Raw genomic sequence first — 25272 nt, 5'->3', positions numbered from 1 at the left:
TTTACTTTCAGTATCCAGTGATTTAAATCTTTGGGAAAGTGATTCCAGCTTGGGGCCTCAGTCTACAACCTGGAGTACAAATACTTTGGTGTCTACAGAAGCATAAAGACAGACTTTGGTTTAATCTCACCAGTGGACCAAATTGGATTTTCCTTGGTCCATAGTACCTGAATTGAATGCTACATTGCTTCCCTCGAGCACTGGCATGAATTTGAACTAAAGATTACCTCATAGTTACATGTCTGTTTGAATTTCACACGTTTGATAATTATCACAATGCCATTAGAACTTTATGCCAACATTATTATTAGTAGTAGTTGTGGTGGCGGTGGTGGTGCTAGTAGTAGTAGGAGGAGAAGAAATAATCATTAATCCCTGACTCTCTCTTTGTAATTTTACTGCGACATAATTTCCATCCTGAAGTCATGTGAATTTATGGGCTCTCCTGTTGTTGCCTTGCCAGACTAGTAGACTGTCAGTGGATTATTCATAGCCTCATTGTTCATCATGAAAGCGACTCAATCTTGTTATCGCTCACACACAAACACCCATTGAACAAAAGACTTGTTCTGAGTCTTTGCCATGGTTCGATCCTAATGGTCTTAGAGCTGCATTAGACGACAGACACAGAAGGAAGATTGGCTTTTCTCCACCCCCACCTCAAAAAATGATTAAGGGTGTGTGACAATCTTGTACATGTGTACACAGCCTGTCTGAACATTACTGATTTCATTTCCCATATTTCCAAAAACACAAATTTCAATTTGTCTTCAAACAAAAAAAAAACTGACACAAAATTAAGAAGCCTATTTATTTATTGAGATCAAAGAACAAACCTTTAGGTGTTATATGTTATTTTATGTCATCTTATGATGTGTTATGTGTTATTTTATGTCGCCTACATGAAGTAAATCAGTGGTCTTTCAAATTGTCACTGTCAAAGATGCATATAATATTATATATATATAAATGTGTGTGTGTGTGTGTGTGTGTGTGTGTGTGTGCGCGTGCGTGTGTGTATATATACATATCTGCATATGATATGTTAGATATATATTACAATATTTTCTTCTAGTGGGTAGATCTTTGTGACTTAGTCATTTTAAAAGTGAAAAAGTGTGGGCACCCCTGCTCTAGCCCAAGATATCGAGTTCAGTTATCATGTGATCAAAAGCTGTCTGAAAGTTGTCGACTTATTTAAGTCTTATTTAAACACTTATTGATCCCTTAGTGTTCTTTTCATTGTAGTTTAAATTGGGATTTATACATACAAGCATTTTTGATTCTTTAACTTTCTTTTCTGATTCTTCAGGAAGCTAAAACGACATTCCCAATTTTGCAAGGCACTCAGTGACGTACAATTAAATTCTGACATTGTCAATAACAAACATGTACTCAAGGGGACCAACTTAATGCATTGTGTTGTATTGGGTAGCAGTAAATGTTGACAGCTAGGTTTAAGCAGTAAAAATCAAAGATTATTTACGTATATTGGAAACTTGTACCTTTTCAGAATCAGAATTGTCGTTGTCATACGTAGGTGTAATGTGAACTAAATGGACTTTATGACTGAGGTGTTGCGAAATATAGCCAAATACCATACTGTGTAAGGAAACTGCTTTCATATGTGATGAACAGTATGTTTGGATACTGGACTTTTTGTAAAATAGCCTGAGTGGATATGAAGTGACACATTAGTGCCGGAGCTGTTTAACGATTTGTCAGAGGAAATTAGAGTGACTGCTCTTTATGGCGGTGGTGCATGGCAAAGTAACTGGAGGAGAATAATTCAGTCTCAATTCATTTTACGCTGAAGGGAGGTCAGGGTTGAATTGCACCATTTGGCTTTGGAAACTAAAGTCCATGCATATCTTGATTGCCTTAACAAAAGCTCAGGGTGGTCTTTATGGGTCCTGGAGGATGGGTGTGGGGAGAGTCCTGCTCGTAATAATCACTGCTCGATATGATCACTGACAGCTATAGCCTTACAGCACTATTAGCACCAGCAGCAACCATCATTTGCTTATTACATTCAACAATGTACAGTAATGGGTGTGCTATTATTGAAGGTTAGGGTGGTTGTTTCCCCGTAGGTGTCGTCTGTCAAAATTATTCAATAAAAAAAAGAACACTAAAATGAAATCAGAAAATAAATGAATGTGAATAATGAAATAATGAATTTTGTAGATGGCAAAAATTCCACATGATGGTCAAAATTAGAATAAAGTCTCAGTCATATATACCCTAAATATTCTGTATTCATCAGCAAGAGAAATTCTACAATATTGTAGAAGGCAATTAGATTCCTTATTTGTTCTGCTTCAACAAATTGTATTCGGAGCATGAACTATTCCAGAGAGGACCAGTGTACCCAATGTTGCCCACAATTAGAGTTCACCTATCACATGGTAACTAACACAGTAATATTGATTGCTTCAGCTTCACTGAAGGTAGCTGTGATTGACATTTAATGAAAGCACAGCAGTGAACAGAAAGAACCATGGAGAAAAAGACAGGATATATATACCGTATGCACTCTCTCTATGAGTTTTAAATAGTAAGATCGTTTTGCTGTTGGTCCCAGGTATTGTTTAATGCAAACATCGCCAGCAAATGGCCCACAGCTATAGATTAGAGCAGTGTTCTCAACCGGAGGTACGCGTACCCCAAGGAGTTCCTGAGCACATTGCAGGGAGTAAGTGGAAACATGTCATATTTTTTTTCCCAAACCTGTGGCACAACCGCACCAAGACGACAACAGCCATGTGTCAAGTCTCTCATTAAAGCTCAGGTGACTGATGAAAAACATTTTATTTTGCTCAAGGTCTGTATGTTCTTGTACTTGTTAACTGAATCACAAAACAGAAAAAAAACAATCACATTAACAATCAATTACATATGTTAATCTGCTGGTCAATTAACGAAGGGAAGCTTTTTTTTCAGGCCTAGATCGTAAATCTGTTTATCGATTTGTATAAAAATCCTACCCTATGTTCTTTTCAAGAAAAATGACCTGGTCGACAACATACATGCTATCTGCAGCAATGTCAGCTTAATTTAGTTTAGTTTATTTGGATATGGTACTGTGATGTTTTGCTGACATCAAACAAATAAATCTGTAGGTTCTCAAGAACACGGTTTTATTATATCCAGCACACAACTTCACATACACCGACGGCCATTGACTATCACACTCCTGGTCATCCAAACCCGCCTTAACATTTCTTATACTCGTGAGAGTTAACTGTGTGTGTACTTCAGCTACCATAGAAATTTCTATACATTACAGGTACATTTCAGACAAAGCATTAACATACAATGTTCAGCACACGAGAAAAAAAAAAGGCGCAGGATGAAGAAGAAGCATATAATTAATCCACCACATTTCATAAAGTACAGCACAGATGTCTAAATTTTTATTTCATCTAGAACTGCATACTAACATGAAAAACAAAAATATTACATGGGATAAAAATCTATGTCTAAAAATAACACATCATCTATTGCAATGCAGCTGTCATCTACTCAATCTTAAATTCGTAACACAAATTGCTAAATCACCTGGAGCTAACTATTCCGTGTATTTACAAAAAAATACTTCAGTGATGCCAGTGATGGATCCCTGGGTTGTCTTCCAACCATCAGTCCATTTTCTTTTTAAATTTTGGTCCAATTTTAAATTCAGCTAAATGGGAAAATACCATGAAACAGTCCCATTTTATTTTCTGTCTCAAGCCATGTGAACTACTGGTTCAAGATGACGATGGCATGGGGGCATGAATACTTCAAGTGCAAACCACTCCAAGGTCATTATCTAACCCCTTAGAGAGTTGGTTGTTGCTTCTACATTAAGTACAGCTAGAGCAGAAGGAAGAGGGTCAGTTATCACTGTACTCATGTTTATACTGCGGCACATGATGTATTTACAGTAGAAGCAATTCTAAAGCTCGAGTTACATTTTTAAGCCGCATTTACTCACCATTAATCGACCTGCTGTCACAATAAAAACAAGTCTTTTCAGACAAAATATATCCTCAGTAGGGCCAGCATGTTTGAAAAATAATTGAATTTTGTAATTAAAAAAATATATGGATTTACTTCAAAAAGCTTCAAGCAGACTGAAATAGATGCTCTGAAAGATCTGCACCAAAAATTGCATTACTGTTTCTTCGCTCTATCAGGAAATTGACCTGCTGTCTCAAATTACTGCAGATGATACAGTTGGAGGTGTAATTAAAAAACAATTAGTAAATGTGGCAGGCAAAGAGCACCTTCAACCCCTCCGAAGACACCAACACCCACCTCCTCTAAATGAAGCCATTAAGCATGCTTGATATAACTTTTAGGTCCAGGTGTGTGTAGGCAGAATCCACCAGTCCTACTGTGATGCTAATGAGTTCTGCAACACATTTAAACTCAGTAATAGGTGAGAGAAAAATTACATATGCATCTAATTGAAAACATGGAATTGCAATATTTGTTTAAAAAAAACATTTTCACAAATATTGGAACGGTGAATTTTCATTGGAAAATACTTGGTCTTACATGGGTGGTTCAATGTCTTGCAAAATGAGCCCCTGTTCGCCCCAATAACTGAGCATGGTTATCATTACCACGACGACTCGAGCTGCGCCGGGGCTTTGCGAGCTAAAGCGAGTGTAAAGGAAATAATCTATCCGAATAAAGATTCTATTGCATTTTAACTCGTGACGGCACCTCTTTATTACCAAGCTAAATTACACTAATCACTTTGTGTTGTGGATCCTTCCATGTAGTGCATGGATTGCAGTGGAGTGGACAATCTCACATTGAAAATTAAGCCAGTATTTGCCACCAAACAAAAGTTATCACTAATAAGCAAGATGGCTAATGGTCATCTGTGCGGCCCCTTTAGACCTGCCTTTATTTTGGTGACATAACTGTGACTCTAGAAAGGATAAGCAACAGAAAAGATGGATGATAATACTTCCACGTCGTCGTTAATCAAACTCCGATCATTGCTTGGAGCTTTGCTGCTTCATATAACTATCAAGTGCCTCACCCCTTTGTAATTTTTTGTAGTGTGTCTCCTTTTAACATGTAAAATGCATGTTCTACAGCAGTAGTCCCCAACCTTTTTAGCACCACAGACAGGTGTTTCATGATGTCATGATTTTTGCAAAGAAAACTTCTAAAAACAATTCTAGAAAAAATCAAATCAAATGTCAAAAGCATCAATGTATCAAATAATCACCGACTGCACATTGTTTATAGGTGTTTTCTTCGCAAAAATTGTCCATGTTTAAACTTCAATCCCATTTTCGCAAAACATACCAACCACAATCCTAAACGTCATCATACTGTCTTTTCAGCCAATCGTATAGCAGAACAACGGAAGTGCGTTAGCACACAAATACCATCTACCCAACTCAGCCTTCAACCCTTAGTTCCAAGAGGGAATTCTGTATGCAGACGCCACAGTATAATATAATAATAAACGTGAATCCACTGTCTATTCTATGCAACTTTACTTGCAACATCCTCATAAAATCATGCCAACAACATAACTGAGTAATGTTATGTTATGTACACGTCACTGAGGTGTAAAATAATTCAAGTTATTTATTCTTTCTTGAGCGGCCCGGTACTAAATGATCCACGGACCGGTACTAGTCTGCGGCCCGGGGATTGGGGACCGCTGTTCTATAGGGTTTAAGTGTAGTCGATTGATTTAGCCAATGTTCCTACTTCTTTCCTTTGATTGACTGACTTTGTTTGGCTGCTACCATTATGTGTTAAATCAAAGCTTTGTTAGCCACTCACTATCATTGGAAGCCACAAACACCTTAGGAAAGAAAAAAAAAAAAGCTGAAGGACAGCTCTGTTATTTCTTGAAACCGTCGCTGTTCTTTTCGTTTTTTTGGAACAAGTTTAACACATTGGCCATTGGCGATTGGTGTTCTGTTTGAAAGGTAACTATGCTAGATGGCGGGTTGAGGTCAACCTTTTTTGTTTTGGGGTGCTGCATTCAGGGTGAAACAGGAAACCGCGACCGGGGTGAAACAGGAAACCTTGTCAAGTTAAGATTCAGTTCTCATGGCCCTTGTATTGAAATCAATTTTCGCTGCTACAGATGTACATGGCATTTCAAGTGTGGGAGCGATCAAGCACAACTGCTGTCCATGGGCATATTTAACAGTTTGGCGCTCACTGTTTGGTCAACCTTGAATGTGTGTCTATCTTCACAATATGTTTACAAATGTTTCCACAAAATGTTTACTGTTGATACTTGCTAGGCTCTGTACCCTAATAAACTAAAGAAAACAAAATGTAGTGCACATTGACATTACAAGTCACAGCATTGTATTGCTGTGGGGCATTTTAAGAAGTATTTTGAAGCTCTGTTGAAATCACTTTTCATTTTGCTCCCCATTTTTCATTTCCCAACCTGTGGAAATAAGGAATAATTTCCATCTATTTTGTCTTCACATTGTCACTCACTGTCTTCGTAACCTCATGGTCTGTCAAGGTCTACTATCATTTCACTGGTGTTTCACTTAGGGTGGTCTTGTTTGTTTACTGGCAGTTCTTTTAAATTAAAAGGTCACAACTTACCTGTCTAGCAATTATATTTTCCATGTGGCCAATAAGTCATTTTCAAATGAAGATGCAACCATTTTCCCTTATTGGTGCTCCATGCGATTAAATGACAATTTTCTACAAAATCACTTTGCATGAATGAGACTTTGAATGAGAATGTCCAGGCTTAAAGCTGATTTCTATGCATGGCACATCTAAAGTTTTTTTTCTGTTTGTGTTTGTTTCTACTGTAATACTCTTGACATCACACAGTCTAAAACAATTATGTTGTACATCACCTGTATTTTCAGTGATCGGTTCATGGCCTTTAAACTGTTCTCGTCCACCCTGAGCGACATGGGCTATCCTGACATTGTGGTGCTTCTCAGCAGGATTTCACGAGGGACTCCCTCAGGAGAGTTACATGCTCAACGACAATATAAAAATATCAACAGTTTAAATAGTGTAGGTTTACATCTATTTAAAAAATTCAAACACAATTCAGTTTTTTTAAGATAGCTTCGAAGTTATTAACTGCTGTCATAACATAGGATGTCAGTGGACTTTATCAAACGTCTTTCTTTTTGAGATGGGAAAGAATATACATTTGGATAAAGAATTCACAGTGAGACTTGTTCATCGTTGAAATTAAGACCATTCTACAAACTAGTTTTGTTAATTCTGTTGTATTGAAAACTATGATAAAGATCCACTGGACACAAATTGCTGCTGTCACATTATGCCTTTGTTGTTTATCATTGAGTGATTAAATGATTAAATGTGTATACATATTGAGTGGCTACGTTGTTTTATGCTTGTATGACAGCTAATGTTAGATTTTGGTTGAACAGTAAAGATGGGTTAAATATGCAATTTAACAGAGTAACAAATTATTACTTTGCATTATTTCCTGTTTAATTTGTTTTTTAGATTTAAACACATTTGAGTTTGGCCACTGCCGGTATTGGTTGCGACGGACCTTAGTGGATTCCATATATCTGTGCTAAAAATATTCCTGTAAAGTAAATAACTGCATGTGATAGTCGAGAAGATTAAGTTGTTAGAGTTGTGAACTAAAAAAAAAAAAAAAAAAATTCAGCAAACAAATATTTCATGAGCAGATCAGCTCAGTCACAAAGGTTAGTTGCATTCCCAATGAATTAGATTGAGTTATTTGCTGTATTGATGCAAGGTGTGTTTGTGGTTTATCCTGTCACCTCCAATACATCTCACTTGTTTTTTGGGATATTTGGAAACTTGAAATTACTTGCAGGTGGGAATAGGTGTTTGACTCTGTGCGAGTAATCGAATATCTGTTGAGGGAGTTTTCATTCTTACGCTGATGGGATCAAGCGCCACTCAGTATGGAGGTGATACAAGATGGATGTTTCCTTCTAATTTCCGGCAGTGGATCACTGCCAGAATTAGTTCGGTAGTGTATGATACATTACCTAACTGATGAGGACAGGAAACAACAAGTAAGTGCTTTGGTATCCTGCTTCTCTAAGTTTGGTCTTTAATTTTTTACCTTAGGTGGCACTACCACCACGATGATAAACAAGTTAGTAGATGTCTTCAGGCATAGACTATCAAAGTGGTATAAAGTTGATGTTGCGGTGTATAATGCTGAGACATTATTTTTGTATTTTCGCTATAAACTCAGTTTATTCTATGCTTGTTACTTTAAAGCCACCAGATTTATAAGCCTGACTAAACCAGGTCACAGTGATGACAAAGCCAAAATGAACACTAATTCGATGAAATGAGATGCACATCCAGTAATGAAACACCTCTGCTGTCACTTACTTTGTATTCATGTCCTTCATTTGGGGCGAGTGCTTTTTTGGCACTTTGTAACACGCAATAAATTGTAATATGCAATATAATTTGATTTACTTATGTGTAAAATATTAGATATGTTTTCAAATGATTTCTTGTTGTATTTCTCACAAATGCCTTGTTTTCTATTTTAAACAATTGTCGCACTACACAGTTTATTTACAGACGAACCATCTTAACTTAAGACTCCCCTGAAGTGGTCGGGATGACAATCTGCTCCTCCAAATCTTAAAGCCATAGATCTCGAAAAAGAGTGGAGTGCCTTCACTGCCTATTCTGCCCCAAAAGTAGGAGTTAATGGATTTTGGGGTCTCACTTATAAGGAAGGGAATAATAAGATGGGAAAGATGGATCGCCAGGTCTTGCAGTGATGCAAGTCTTTGTTCTATTGTGGTGAAAAAGGAGCTTGTACACTTTGCAATAACAATACACATTCTTTAATTCCAACATTTCAACGCTCAAATTAGCACAATGCAGTACTGACAAACAGCAATTGAAACCAGTGCATATGACTCAAGGGAGGGGCTATCAAAAAAGGAGGGGAAATAGAAAAAAATGGCCCATGGGCAAATGTGTGTTTTACACAGGCTCAGCCTCTGGGTCGCTGTTGGCAAAAGAGCTTGGGTGGTTGTTCGAGGTTTGAGAACATTTTCCTATCTGTGACAGCTTGTGTATCCCCCATTTTCCCAGGAAATGACTAAATTTGTGACATTTTGAGCTGCAGGAAAGAATGAAATTCCTCCCTGATAACAATTTTACTTCACAAACAATTTTCATTATATTTGCATTTGAGCAACTATAAGCACAGCATAAACACACATGAACACTTAAATGAAGGGGATGTTTAGGTTTAAATAAATGCTAGTTTCAAATTTAGTCAACCAGCAAAGCTGTACAGAATTGGAATTCACAGGAAATGTTGTGGCAAAAGTAAAGAATTACACACAGCATGTTTATTCCAATTAACTGTATAAACTACGAAACAGGTTCTTAACAGACTGACTCAGAATTTAGCTTGGATGGAACTGAAACGCACGACTAATCTGCACAACAGAGTGATTGAAATGGTTTTGAGGAAAGAGAGGATGAATTTTGTGTACTAATAATCAGGATTTTTGTAAAGTAAAATCTTGCTATATTCCTAAATAATATTGCAATTCAATCAAGTTCTTTTTTATTGTTTTTTTTTATGTGTGTCACAGCTGTACCTGCAGTAGAAGTTTTATACCCGTAAAATAGTTATTGAGGGTTGGATTGATTCAGACGGAGCACTACTGAAGGCCTAGGTGTGAAATGCACGGCCCACCACTGATTTTGTGAGGATTGAAATGTAATTAAATTTGATCTAATCTGATTAAAATTCTTAATTTCTCATTACTCCCGCCATTACTTTTTTCAACATTAATCAGACTGAAAAGAAGCAAGTATGTAACCGCCTACAGGTGCTCAAATATTTTCAAAACTTTATTTTTTTTTTATCTAAATGGACCTCCCAAACTCTAAACCTCCTCAAATTGAGCATTTTGTAAACTCTTCATATGTAGGAATGGAGTTTTTTTTTTAAACTTTAATTGATAATTGAACAGTAATTTATGTTAAGGCCTCCCTACGTGTGCTGATTTAAACACGTGCAATGACTGATGCACATGGCATACAAATGGTTACAAAAAATATATATATATGTTGTTTCCCAGGCACAAAGTAACTGATTTTAGACATAAACCCGATTAAGTAATGGATGTGTCAAAATGTGCAAGTCTGCTGATGGCGCTCGTTCACAAATCTGGCCAGAATATGCTTTTCCCTAACCCAGTACTGTGTGGACATAGATCTTCTTAACTTCGGAACAAGGTAAAAAAAACCTAAAAGCGCTCTAAAACGTACTACAGCATGATTGCTTATTGTATATACCAAAGCCGTTTGACTTTGAGCCTTTCTTTGCAGAAGAAAAGAATAATATGTTTTATTTGCAGGTGGTTTTTACATTATAAAACAGCACTTTCAAAGAGTTATTCTCTTAACAGCTGTGCTGCATAAGAGGGGCAACATAAAACCATCTCAAGTCTTGATCAAATGCAGTTCTACACGACTACGACGTACACCTCATTAGGTTCAGTCGTTCTTCATTAAGCATACCTGCAAAATGTAATTAGACCCAATACCAGAGGTGTTCGTTTGGATCTTTTATATGATGCATTTGATCATTAAACTATTTTAAGACATTCTTTGCATCGGTTCATATTATATATTTGTGTCATCCTATTATTTAAGTTACCCATCCTTGATTTAGCTGCATAAAATTAAAACAGTTACAGTAGGGTTCATTCTCCTTATTTGCATCCACGTGGAGTTGTTTATTGTGATAGAGGTATTGTCTTACAAACCGGATCAATTTTTCAAAGAAAACCTTAAATTGCAATTTCATATTTGTAGTATATTGGCCACACAACATGGCTGTGAAGTTCCACTGCTGTAGTTGACTGAGATTAGCCAGATCATTTTTATGTACATACAACAGTCAGCTTAAACTTGCATCTTGGACATCAACCCCGCCCGTTATATTTCTCGCCTACTTTGTGTGTGTTGTAGTAATACACTCAAGGCACAAGCGCGATTTCCAGACTTTTGCACACATGTATGTAAAGCAGTAGGAAGAGGCTCGGAGTGTATATCAGGCAGATGCACTGTAGCCACTGTCACAGCTGCAGGCCGAGCCCCTGAGGGAGCCTTCCGCCAGCCAGTCCTTAAAAAAGTGCCAAAGCACATCTGGGACCCAGCAGGTGCTCTGCAATCCCATGATAGATTGTTGTTTGCCGCTAAACCCTGGGACTGGTGTCTCTGTGCATCACTATGGCACTTAAGATTCAGCTGGAGTATGAACATCACAGATGATGTATGCATAATGAGCAAAGCATATTTAGCTTCTCTCGATGTTCTCGTTGTCAAAATATATTACCTACACCAAGGAGGTAATGTTCATGTATACCACTTGCCATCTACAGTTTTGATATATTACTCTGAACTTTTTAGAATCAATATACTCACGTTTGTCACAGTTGAAAATATGGTGATTGGTGGAAATTCAACGTGAAATATATCCTTTGCCTGAACTAACCTGTGCTAACAATGCCGATATCCAATACACAACAACAACAACTAGGTCATGTCTCATTAGTTGAAGTTTAAATTTATTGCACTAAAGTCAAATCTCGTAACTTGTTCTTCTAGATCAAGATGAAATGGTGTCCTTTTCACTGTTAAAACCCAATTGTAGCAGTTCACTAATTGATTTCCCAAGTGGCAAATGTTAAAACTTTGGCAATCTCTACACTCTCTTTTATGCATTTACAGTATAAAGATTTGACCTGGCATGCATTCACCTCCATCCATCTATTCATGCAAGTGACAAAACCGCCGTGTCTGGAGTTTGGCCCTTATAAGGACAAACATTGAAAAATGTTTACATTTTTATTGAAGTGAAGCAAGGACAAAAGAAGGATATTTTAAATGTCACTACTTCTCATCATTATTTCGGCACCTTGTGCCAATATCATCAGCGAAAAGCAAGTGAGCAATAATTGTAACTATAAATTTCACTGAAAGGGCGACTTGGCCAGCAAGACAATGTGCTACTTCCAACCCCATGCAATACAGTCAATTGAGAACATTTTCCATGAAGTTGGTTGAACCCAGTATGAGCAAGGCAGACCTTAACAGGTCTTCAGTGAGATTTTGGAGAATAAAATTTAATAAGCCTTTATTTGGCCCACAAGATGTACATTTTGGTTTTCAGAACGAAGCCGCAACAATCAAGCAGGATAATAATACAGATAACATGTTTTAGTCCAATTGCAGGGCATTTTGGTGGTTTCCAACCTTGCGCCGGTTTTGACCTTTTGCACCTTACTACTGCTTAACACTTGACCTAAAAAACTTCTTGTTTACTCCACATAGTCAACAAAATCGTTGATGTACTATATATATATATGTGTGTGTGTATGTATACACACACTCAATTTAAGGCTAAAAGCAAGGTATTCTGAAAATGCATTTTTTTAGAGCAAACTCACGAGTGTAATCTGAATGTAAATTTGATTTTGAGCTCCACTTCGTCACCTTTATGTGTAAGAGAAAAACATGTTGGATGTTTATGCATGTGAATCTCTCCTCTTCAGCTTTGATTTCATGACATTCCCTTGCTGCTCCTTAGCTTCAATGCTCCCATCTTCTTGTATCCGTCTACTATCTCATGCCACATGTGCTTCCAGGAAATGCAAAGCTTAACTGACAGCTTTTTATGAAGATAACATAGCAGAGTGAAACAGATGAGGCATAAGAGTTACGTCAGTGATATGTTTTGGCTTAGATACGGCAATAGATTACAAAAACGATTTTTCATAACACTTGACTTTTTAACATGAACAGAGTGCAGCTGTAGATTTTGACAGTTAATGTCATTATGCGCATCTTTTGCGATTGCATCAGCAATGGATGGAAACAGGACCATTTGTTGACAGTTGTCATCAGGAGTACATACCATACAAATATTCTAAAAGCTATTAGAGTAAAAACAAATGAAATGATTTTATATATATATATATATATATATATATATATATATATATATATATATATATATATATATATATACAATCATTTCGTGGGTTGTGTGTGTGTGTGTGTGTGTGTGTGTGTGTGTGTGTGTGTGTGTGTGTGTGTGTGTGTGTGTGTGTGTGCGTGCGTGTGCAAATATTTCTTAGTGTGTTTTATGAATCATTGCAGCCACAGTAGCAAACACAATGGCAAGATTAAGTGATTGTTATGACCGTGTCTGACTTTTATACTCTAAATATAAAACTGTAGTCAAAAGGTAAAGACAAGGTCAGTCCAAGAAGTCCTAATATGCTTGCATTGTTTTCTGGATCGCGAATTAAGAGGTAGTTTTTTTATTAGTTTAGTAGAACCTGCCGTCTTTGCCCATTTAGTCATGATGCAACCTTTTTGACCAAGAGACATTTTGTGGTCCTAAATTGTTACTAAATTGCTTACCTTGATTACAATAAATATTTTTTTTCTATGATAAATGATCAAAACCTTTATCGCTGACCCCCTTTCGGCAGTAAAGGCAGAAAACATGGACTGATGAGCAAATACTGTTTAGGCTGTCTAGTCTCACATTACAATTACTTTGTATTATTAAAGAGCAAATGCATACGTATATTCCACATAATTGTTCAGTGTGAGCAATAACAATGGGAGTGCTTTGGTGAAACAAATAAACCCTGTCTTGATTGGTCCACTTAAGTCATAGTCAAATTTTTATGGGACTTTACCTTAACTACTAGATTAACATGTATAGTATACTGCATATACAGTAGATGTACTGTACATGAAATTATTGTTTATGTATAAACAGATGTGTATCTTGCTTTGCCACTGATTCATAATATAACATTTGTGTTTGCCGCAAGTCTGGCATGAAGCACAGTCTAATTGCAAAGGAACAGGCTACATAAGTTTTAGTATTTTCACAGATACATGCAACTTGAACTAGTTAGAAACTGTTGGTTTGCGCTGTCATGGGCATGAACACAGCAAGAGCAGAAGCTGGTTTGCAGGAGGTCCAAGTGCAAAAACTACTGTTGTAAGAAATTGTAAGCAAAGCAAATCTCCATGGGAAGATGGACTAAAGTTGGTCAGGGATCACAAATTACTGTTCTGAAGTAGGTAAATGGAGACCGCCATCCACCCAAATAACGTGTCGATGTGTCTATGACAGTGATTCTTAACCTAAAATCGATCAAACTCTAGGGGTTCGGTGAGTCGGTCTAAGGGGTTTGGCAAAGCCTCCGCCGTGGAGGTCACCTGATTTGTCGTGTAAATTTGTGATGATGCATATCTGAACCGGTCTCTCAAAGGTAACAACACAAGTCACACTGATTTGCAGGTATGTCATTTGTTTAGGTTAGGGTTTAGGATAGAAGCTTCAAACTGTTTAGGTTTTGTTCTTTGAACAAGGTGATGTTTGTGCACGGCTCATTTTCGTTCCTGTGTGTTTTAGAGTGTGACTGTGTATATTCCACTTCTCTCCTTTCACTGCAGTCACATGGGTCGAGATAAGATTCCCGTCAGATTTTTATTCTCGTGTCGGAGGCCTACTGTGAAATGGATTTACTGCGAGTTGATCCCACTTGGGTTCTCAGTGATGTGAATCATGTAGTACAATTAAAGGTTCTCTTATACACTAGCAAAAATTCTCATGTTCCTATCATTTTAGCATGAGAAGGAATTTGCAGCTGCACACAATTCTAAAGGGTAATGTGAGCGACCACAGAAGATTTATGACCCAATGCTAATATCAATATCCGATGGAAACATTATTTGTCCAAATTTGGTCAATTTCCAATTACCGTAAAATTCGGACTATAAGCCGCTACTTTTTTCTCAAATTATAAACCCTGCGATTTATAGTCTGGTGCGACTTGTATAGTTTTTTTTTTCCGTGATTTTTCTCATGACTAATAATACACTTATACACTCATAAAAAGGCTGTGGACCGCTGTTGTGCAGTTATGTTAATAAAAGCTATGTGTCCCTAAATAATCATCTCTTTCGTGACAATCATCTTTGTTTATATTCTCTTACAAATGGGAATTAAACATAAAAAACCTTACGCGGTCATGCGACGACTTACATGCATGTTCCAATCGGACACTGAGGAGGAAGATTTTGCAGGTTTCAGTGGACAGGAGGAAGACAAAGACAGCTCTCAGTATTAATGCTATTAAAAGTTTAGCCCAGCTGTTGCTGTTACTTCCGTGTTTACAACAAAATGTTAACGTGATTAAAACTTTGAAATTGTGGCTTTCTGTGTACTGTCTTTCTTTGTAAATAACTCGTGCACACGTGCGTCTTATAGTCCGGTGCAGCTTATATAAGTATAAGACTGAAAAAAATCACACATTTTAGCTGGTGCGGCTTATAGTCCGGTGCGGCTTACAGCCCGGTGCGGTCTATAGGCCGAAATTTACGGTATTTTTAATCACAGTGGGTCCATTGTTTTTTTACACATTACTGACAATGTAAGTGTTAAAAATGACTTGCTCTCTTTTACTATGCAATACTAATATCTCAACAAACATGTCGTTGTGTTGTTGCTTTCCTTGTGAGTGATGTTTTTTTAAATACGAGAATGCCAGCAATTCATTCTACACTATTTCAGTGCAAGACCATATTATTTTGCAGTTTTTAGAGTGGCAACATATTGGATTTGATGCATAATCAAAAGTGTGGCCTCTTTAAACATAATAAATAGCAGCACCAACTGTTTTTATGTCAGCAGTATTTTATCAGTCAATCTGCGAAGCTGTCAAACCAAGAGAGTGCCTACATATATTAGGAAGGTGCAGTAAGTGTAAAGGGTGGGGCAAAGCCTCACTAAACCCATTTGTCCTTCTCTGAATTTCTGCTGCTGTGGCATTTTTATTCCTCACTTGTAGTTGTAACTTAATTCTAAGTGTTACTGAAGTCCCTGTCAAACATTGTGTTGATAAATCTCTTAGTTATAACGGAATCAATATGGGGCAAGGCGCTGGATGAAAAACCTTTATAATCCTTGCCCTCAGCAATCCTGTGCACACAGGCCAATTTTACTCTAGTTTTATCATTTGAACCTGACAGTTTGCTGTATGTTGAGTAGACCTAATCCATACTTTTGATACGACTGTTGGCCAAACCTCATAAAGTATTCCAATCAAAGTTGCTGGAATGTGACTTTACTTTCCTAATAAAAACAAATTTTTCATATCCTTGTAAGAGTTCCACATAGGATATCAATGTGTGTGGCAATTACATACATACCATGAAAATCAATTTAAACTCAAGTAAAGATGTGACCAATATATTGGTTACTTAATTGATAGGAAATAATGTATTATGTACAGTACTGTTAAATACTATATTCAGCATTAAATACATTAAACACATTTATTGTGGCAAATCAGTTTGTAAGCATATCTTGAGTTCATGGAGGAAGTTTAAATTGCCCTGTTTATTTGATAATCTTCCACTCTATTTAATTACATTATGGCTCTTTGGCTTCTGCATAAAAAAAATGTTTGTTCTTTTGAAAATTGATGATTGAATCTGTTTGGAGAAAAGTAGGCACTTTCAGAAACAAAGTAGAGGTAAATGTTGAAGCAATGTTGGTATAGTGATCAGTTTGGTTATATGCAAGAGTGATGCAAATCAAATATCTTTATTACTTTGTTTGGAGATTTTGTGTGAAACTTAATTGTATCAATTACATTTCCCCCCTCTCTTGAAGCAAATTAAAATGACCCAATAGGAGTATTGCTACTGTATTACTTTGAACAATTGGGTAATTTTTTTGCTGTAGCTGGTCAAGATTCATGTGAATGATCTGAAGAAGTAAGACAACGTGATCCAAGTGCTTAAAAGTACTGGGAATGAAAAATGTGATAATTCTGAAGATGCTGGCTTCATTACGTATATTGCAATGAACAACACATGAGACAATGCTGCCTTGGTTGATGTCAGATCAAGACAGTGCTTCATTGATTGTGTCTCACGTAGAATATTTGCATTTTGGACTCCCAGGCCCTCGGGCCTATCGTAAATGTAATACCAAATATCTTTGGGGGATCTAGCTAGTATGCCTCCAATTGAAAAAGACAGAAATAATCTAGAAAAGCTTTTCTTGGGCTATGAGGGGGAGTGTCAGACAAGTGAAGGGTCAGTGCACCCACAGTTAGAGGGCACCTCAGGGAGATGAATAAAATTGGATCTGCCATTTTCTGAAAAATGTACCGTTGATTTGATATGTTCACGTCTAGGTTGTGTTCCCTAGAATGTCCATAATAGTTGAGGAAGACAAATTACAGGTACTTTCCTCTAAACCAAAAGGAAACAGACCTGTAGGGAGGTCCCGTCTATCCTAACAATTCACAAAAGATTCACCGTGAACAGTGAACTGTTTAGTTTCCATGAAACTAAACATCTGAAAACATAAGATTTAGTATGTCAGTGTTTATAACAATTGTATATATCTTTTTGTGTCGCAGTATAATTTGTCTGTTTTCCATCAACATGCATAAATGTCTCCTGAAGGTAAAAATGTAACCACTTCATTTGTGATCGTACAGAAGCTTCAAAATAGTGCTGCTAGTTTTTCAGCCACGATTCAAGTTTACAGCCAGTTGAAATCAACACTGTATATAAAGCAGAAAGTCCAACCCACTTGGGCATAAAATGCCTACACCACCCCCAACCAAAGAAACAAACAAACAAATAATAGCTGTGACTTTACAAAGTCATCATACAATTCAAAGTTGGTGTTTGATGCGAGTGTCTAAGGGCAAAAGAATAGGGAGCAGACTGGGAATTTCTAGAGTCACGACCATAAAATTAGTTTGTTCGCTATGTACTGTTGGAGAGTGCTATGCTGCCTTTTAAACCTGTCAGGCTAAACTGATGGGGGTTGAATTAAAAGCAAGAAGATGCCCTTCTGACGCTTCAGAACTAAGAACAAGGAAATGGTCCAGAAGGCATACAAGTGCAGAAAAACCAGAGGGTTAACAAATACATTCAAACTTTGTCGTGTCTGCACGTCTGTGTGTTGTATATTGCTCAGTGTGTGTTGCTGCTGTCTTATTGGCATTTTCCATGGCGATTTCAATGAGCTTACTCTATTAGGATCACAGAGGGCTTCCATCTCAGCCTGCATGCAAAAGAAGTGTCCCTGGAGCCTCTGTTTACCAACCAAGTCGGATTTGCTACTCTCATACACAGCCAAGCTCAGGCTCAGCTACCCAGTATGAACCCCCCCCCCCCCCCCCCCCCCCACACACACACACACACACACACACACACACACTTTCAATCTCCCCATTGCCTCTCCCTTTGCCCTCAGCATCACCCACCCCCACATCCGCGTACAGCATCCACAACCTCAACCCCCACCCTCCGCTAGTCTTTGAGGCTTTCATTTTGTCGCTCATCCTCAGTCCTCTTTTCTTTTTTTCTTTTTTTTAGCCAGAATCCCTTCTAAACTTTCCAGACTGTAGGGTTTTTATGTAAATCTCATGGCACAGAAACATAAAGCTGTGGTTACAAGCCAAATCCACATCCTTAATAAACAAAAAAGAGAAACACTTCAAAAAGAATTGTTTAACTCTCAAAAAAAATAAAAAAAATGTATGTATCGAACAGGATTGTACTGCTTCCTCAAAGAACGAGTAAGGACTTCAAGAGGTTGTAAATAAACATTGAATGCTAAGATTATTGTTTTTTTTCCCTGAGTAAAATTTATCATTCTGCTTGAAAGAACTGTTCAAGTTAATATTCAGTCCATTCCACTATTTGAAATGTAGTCTTTCTTTATCTGAAGTGGTATAATACACCACAAAAACAATCATGCTCAGTGGCTGACCAGAGAAGGAATTGTCTCTTGGAATTGTTTCTTGATGATAAAGAAAACAATCCCATGACAAAGGAGCAAAGGAAAGCATCCGTTTACTGCAGCTACTCATTCTCAAGGGAAGAAGAAAAATTGTTTTGTACATTGATGAAGTTAGTTGACAAGTATGTTATTTCTGTGATTGGAAGATTTTGTATTTTTTATTTTCTTCTTAAGCATGCACTTAGTTCTTGTCTATTCCAGCATTGTTATAGCAACAAAACTCAGCTGGTATAGGCTTTAGTTCCCTGGGACCCCGAAAAGGATCTGTAGTATAGAATATGGATGGAAATTGGGAGGCGCTTACTTTGATCGCTTCACATGCTCTTAAACCAGATAATGAAACTCAAGGTAATATCTCAAATAATATTTGCACAAAGCTATTTTCTGGATTGTAGAACATTGGAAGAATGTAGCTGCCTGAGCTGTAGAAGTATCCACAATGTGGTTTGTAGCTTATTGAAGCCAGTTTGGACTTCATATTGTACTTTCTGCACTCCAAATAGATATGGGGGTGACAATCATATGTTAGTGAGAAACATGGGAGAACAGAGCAATATTCCCAAGAGAAACACTTCAAAAAGAATTGTTTAACTCTCAAAGAAAAGAAAAAAATTATTGAACAGGATCATACTGCTTCCGCAAAGAACGAGTAAGGAGTTCAAGAGGTTGTTAATAAACGTTGAATACTAAGATTATTGTTTTTTTTCCCCTGAGTAAAATGTATTATTCAGCTTGAAAGAACTGTTCAAGTTAATATTCAGTCCTGATGCACTAATGTTGTAATATTCTGTTACAATTACTCATTGTTTCATGGTTGAAGAACAATGGGCCTCATTCACTGACAGTCTTAATGCATACATGTTAACCTCCTGCATAAAACTCCTCCTTTGGGGCAGAGTTAAAAAAAAAAAAGAGTTTATACACGTTCTGAAAAAAACATTGATAAGATTTTCCAAAGATAAATAGATTGTGAAAAATGGGTCATGTTTGCTAAAGGGATGTCAATTTAAAGATCAGGAATGAAGCATCTGAAGAAGAGCAAAAGTTACAATGATGTGATCAAAGTTGGTGAAATGTATTCCGGAACATACACCAACACTGACTAGGAAAACATATAATGTGTTAACACCACTTATTTCCCATAACATGACCTCTATTATCCCAAATCTTCATACAGCTATCCAACAAGAACTTAAAAGAGAACATATGGAATGTATTTTTCATTTATGTTGTTTAATTTTCAATAATGTCACTATCAGTATTACTTGTAATTTAGTATATGCCTTGTAATATAGTATTATTCTATACATATTATTTCAGAATCGATTCATTACCTCAAAGTATCTTGTGAACATGTGCAAAGTAATTCTGACCAATCAGATGCGGCCTTTCATTGTTTACACCATGAGGGATTGTATGATGGCCTCCTTTGAAAGTTTGAAATATAGACCATTTTCACATATGTTGTTAATGTTAACAATATCGGCTTGAGGGATACAGACTCCAACCTATCAATTTGACCTCATTATAGAGGTCTGGCTGGCTGAAGACAGCTCACACACACATTGAAGACAGCAATGGCAACACACCAAACATTAACAGAAGAAATTGAACCATAACAATGGTCTTAATTCCCTGAAAAGAGGACTTGCTGAAAAGGAGTCAAATTGTCTCAGCATCATAACTTGGCAAGAGGCCATAACATTTCAAACAACTTCTAGTCATCTCTCAGATTTTCTGATTTAACAACAAACATCTGCTTTTCAGCGTGCACTTTCAAAGCTGCATGTCGTTCCACTTGAGTCTGTCACCAAAACAGAGCTCAGTCACTAACTGTCACTTCCATCTGAAGTCTGTAGGGTCTCGAAAGACATGAAATCAATACTGAACATTTTCCTTATGTGAGGACACACACTGACGACGGACAAGATTCCCCTCACCGTGACTGCACTTGATTGAGGCCCACTTAGATGGTTAATATAACTGATGGACTGACACACAGCTCTGTGGGAAGAACCACTGTGATACACTGTGACAGTCTTTCACTGACAGCGTGGTAGTGAAAATCCAAACTTGTTTGCGTTGTCTCCTGCTGTTAAATGCTCTTTTGGCGCTTGTTGTTATGTCTCCATTTAATCCACCACATCATACTATGAAAGACGATTTAAGACATGAAATGAAGAAAGGTATCAGAAAATAACTATACTCTTGGAAACAGCTTAACAATTTTTTATCGGTCTGATGCCAAACGACAAGAACAAGAACAGAAAATAACAGCTTGTAACAATACACATATTCATTTAGATTGATGAATATGAATTGGTGTTTTTCCACAGCATCTGGCAATGTGGGAAGAGGCCACATTTGTGTTCAGTTGCGCACAGACATGAACAGCATATTAAAAAAAAAGATTGCTATTGTTTACCAACCAATAGTGGCTACCAAGGGCATCTGGGGTCAAATGTTCTGTCAAATCTGTGGTTTTCTGAGAGCAATTGGCCATCAATTGAAGTTATAATCAGGTAAAATTGATCATTTACATGAATTGATCAAAAATTATATCATCTTAGACCTCATCTCATGTTGAATTTCATTTAAATTCAGCAGTGTTGTAAATCCAACACATAGCCACATAGTGTCCTATTTTATTCCCAGCATAAGTTGAGCACAAAGCAGAGTCTGTGCGCATGGGTAGTGTTTTCTTTTTCTGTTTTTCTAAACTTTGCACTTGTAGATTTGGGCCTAATGATGTGTTTGTACCTTTGTGCGCAATTTTGGGATGGAAGTAGTCTTTTACCGGCCAATCCTGGCAGGAACCCTCAATTAGATTAAAATAAGGGTGGTCAGAGTCCCGTACACCAGAGTAAGCCATGTTTGACATTGCGGAAAAAGAAATGAACTCGCTGGGGTCTGTGTATGACATTGGCAGATAAACTGCAAGATCTCCCTTTACTGATCCTGTGGTCAGCCCTGCTGTCCATATGAAGTGGGTAATTGGAGACCACCTTGCACCCTGATCACGTGTCTGCCTATGATCCCCCTCCACCAATCGTGATGGGGGTGCTATTACATTACATTACATTACTATTACATTAATATTTAAATGGTAAAGATTATAATTTGTTCAACTGATTTAGAGGTATTATCCCACCCTGGTGTTATATTTATGAATGAAACATACAATGAAACATCCTCAAAGCACCAATGTTGTCTGCCTTCATCTTTATCAAATACATTAAAATCAAAATACACCACCTGCGCCATGAGTTGGACCTACTTTTACTGAGTCTAAAATCAAATTTTCTCTTTGTAATGGAATTTTCTCATGCTCCTGGGGAATGTAGTAGAAAATGCTCTCGGTCCCTCGCAACGTGGTCTTCCAAAGTCACAAAAAAACCAAAACTAGACTTGACTCGCACTAAACTGAAGATGTGCCCATTTTTACGCCAAGCGCAGTCTACTATCTGTATCAGGGAGGATGAGAACACTGTCCCAAACACGCTAGACTGCTTGAAGCTGCAGCTGATAGAAATGAGAAAGGAACAAATGGACAAATAATTGTTTTTTAGAGATAAACTACCATTGTAATACGTTACTGTCACAGATTAATTGGTCTTAAGTTATTTTCTTTTGTTTTTGTTCAACTGTATATTTTCAAGCTTCGTAGCATTCGTTCCAGCACAATACAGTCTGCTTCCTTTCTAAAGCAGCAAGATAAGGAGCTTAAAGTCTCAAGAGTGCAAAGGAGATGTGTGCGCACATTGTCTTTGCAGTGCCATGTCTTTGGCAAAGGGGCATCTGCAGTTTACAAGACTTGCCTTCAATTTTACTCATCAAACAATGGTTGTGTACACAGCCCATTCAAGGCAGAGGGAATGCAACTCAACGTGACAAGAACATCAACCATTGGGCCATCTGGGGAGGATGAGTGGCAAATAATGACTCCTTGGTGATTATCGAAAGCACAATTCTTTTTCTCTCCGTTACAACCCAAAAATAGTTGGCTGCAGTAAAAACTAACAAAATAAGAACAATACCCGGAGGATTCAGAGCATTGACTGATTGAAGATCCATCATCTCACCTTTAATTCACATCAATGCAATTTATTTTCAACTAACTTTTGTTGTCGCCATTGCCAGGCTTGTTCCTGACCTCACAAAGGCAAGTCATTAAGATCAAAATCTTCCCGACATAAAATATTTTATCTAAAATCAATTCAGTGACCTTCACCACGCAAAGGCAAACGCGTCGTCAAATGCTGGCACTGTGTTAAACGAGCGTTGCATATCTTTATTAATCAGGACTCGACCAGCAATATTGCTCAGGTTCATTGCAGCCTAAATTCTAAGGTTTCCTCCCAACTATTTTTGTGAGAAGTAGAGCAAATAAACAGACGAATAGAAAGTAAACCTACAACGAAATGTAATGTGTACTGCCAAGCAAACACTCTCATTTGACAATGTTGCCGCAGGCTGTTTCACAGTAGACAGATGGAAGGAATCATCACCACAGCATGTATATTGCCCACATCGTACAACACACAAATGCTGCTTTAACAGTTGTTACCTCTTGAAATGCAGAAAACCTTAACAACTTAATGTCTGCTTTAGAAAGGGAACAGTTTGTGTTCATAAACTGTATGGCTAATAGTCGCTGAATAAATTTATTAGTACAGTCAGGATCTTGGCTAAACCCCTTGGCTCCAAAGTGAATCTCTCTCATGGATGTGTATGGCATGCTTGCATCCCCTCACCTTGATTAAATACTATATGCTCTTTAAGTATGACTGTCATGGGATATGTAGTTCCATGAGACCAATGTCTGATACTTAACATCTGGAGCGTCCTGTATTAACATACCCTCAAAATACACATTCGTATATTTGTTAATATTCGCCAGTGTATACATGGGTATGTCTGTGTTTGTGCATTCCTGCTCTTTCTGTCTATATATATCATATTGATCGCTAAACTCTGGTGCACAGTAAAGAACGATGTGAGGTGTTGTCTTGGTCTATTTACAAATGTATGCTCTTGGTATGAAGCAAGAGGTTGGCTGATAATAATTTCCCAGTTTAAAAAAGTGACCAAACACAAGTTACTATGTCTTGAAAATGTTAACATTCAAAGGCCAACCAATCTTCTTCTTCCTACTCCTTTTGAGCATGCAAACTGTGCTGGACTAAGACATTTATAGATGACCTTTTCCTTTATTTATTTTTTTTTATATTTATTTTTGTGGATGTTCATACGCAGTGGCGGTGCTAGAGTGGGGCTTTGAGGGCCTTAGATATGCTTGGCCCCACTGGGTACCAGACCAGATAACTAATTTTTGGGTACATATATGGAATCACATACATGGAATCTTTATCAGTGTTTTTTGAAAAATACGAGGATTTGTAATTTTTGCTTGTTTGTTTTGCAGACCCCCTGAGTTATCCTTGGCCCTTTTCATGTCCTCCAAGGAAAAAGATCCTACTTCCGCCAATGTTTATATGGTGAATCGATCAATAAACCAACCAATCAAGGTACAGTGTAACACCATCACCTAATGTTAGCTGCCCTAAAATAACATCATTGATACTTACCATAATCATTGTTCATGTTTTTGTAATAGTTAATATAAGTGTCTATTTATGTGTAGTTTTAAATTCACATCAAGATATCTATTGTCATACAAATTGTCAAAAAGGTGCATATTGTTAAGTTTAATGTGGATGTAATGTTCAGACTTCTTACACAGGCTTCACCTGATATTATCCAGTTGCAATACTCTTGTTACAATAATGAGCACTCTAGCAGCTGCAAAGGGCACATATATGGCACTACAAAACTACAGAGAAGTCAGGCAAATCTGCTCACGACAATGCATGTTTTTATTATGCAGCCTGTAGTATTCTGTAAGACATTAACAGAGAATTAATTAGCTGTCATGTAACAACATCATGTATCTCTCCGGTATGCACACATTATTTAGCCAGTGGACATTAGGTGAAGTCTGGCGTTACTCTAATTGGTGTTTTGCAAATACATGCCACTCATTGCTGGACCCTTCATTAGTCTAGAGATTTCTTGGCCTCGTGAGGACTTCTGTTCATTTTGCTTTAAGCATGCTTCACGTTGATCTGACAGGATATTATTAGCTGTAGTTTTTTTGGAAGTAAACTTCATGCCATTCTGATGTTGATTAATTGAGGCCAAACCAAAGGGCATAGTAATACATCAAATACAAATCAAACTACAAATACTTACAAAATAGTTATCCGTGATATCAAGTGACAATTCAGTGGGAAATGAATATTGCACTGAAACTCTTGATCATTTTACCCATATCCTCTCTGAAATATGTTATTTTGTCAGCATTACAACTTATCTTTTGCCAGAGTTATTGATTG

The 25272-nt window shown here is 37.3% G+C and overlaps 1 protein-coding gene across 1 annotated transcript in view; it reads left to right on the top strand.

Moving 5' to 3' along the window:
- pcdh11 (protocadherin 11) overlaps positions 1-25272 on the top strand; it is a 227548-nt gene that overhangs the window by 65122 nt on the left and 137154 nt on the right. Inside the window, exon 3 of the mRNA XM_085906694.1 lies at positions 24303-24405. Within this exon, the coding sequence (XP_085762820.1) occupies positions 24303-24405 (103 nt within the window). The remainder of the gene's footprint in view (positions 1-24302; positions 24406-25272) is intronic.

Source organism: Syngnathus leptorhynchus, chromosome 2, assembly GCF_054491065.1.
Source record: "Syngnathus leptorhynchus isolate UIUO chromosome 2, UIUO_Slep, whole genome shotgun sequence".
Classification (NCBI taxonomy): Eukaryota; Metazoa; Chordata; class Actinopteri; order Syngnathiformes; family Syngnathidae; genus Syngnathus; species Syngnathus leptorhynchus.
This window is presented reverse-complemented; position numbering and strand designations above follow the sequence as displayed.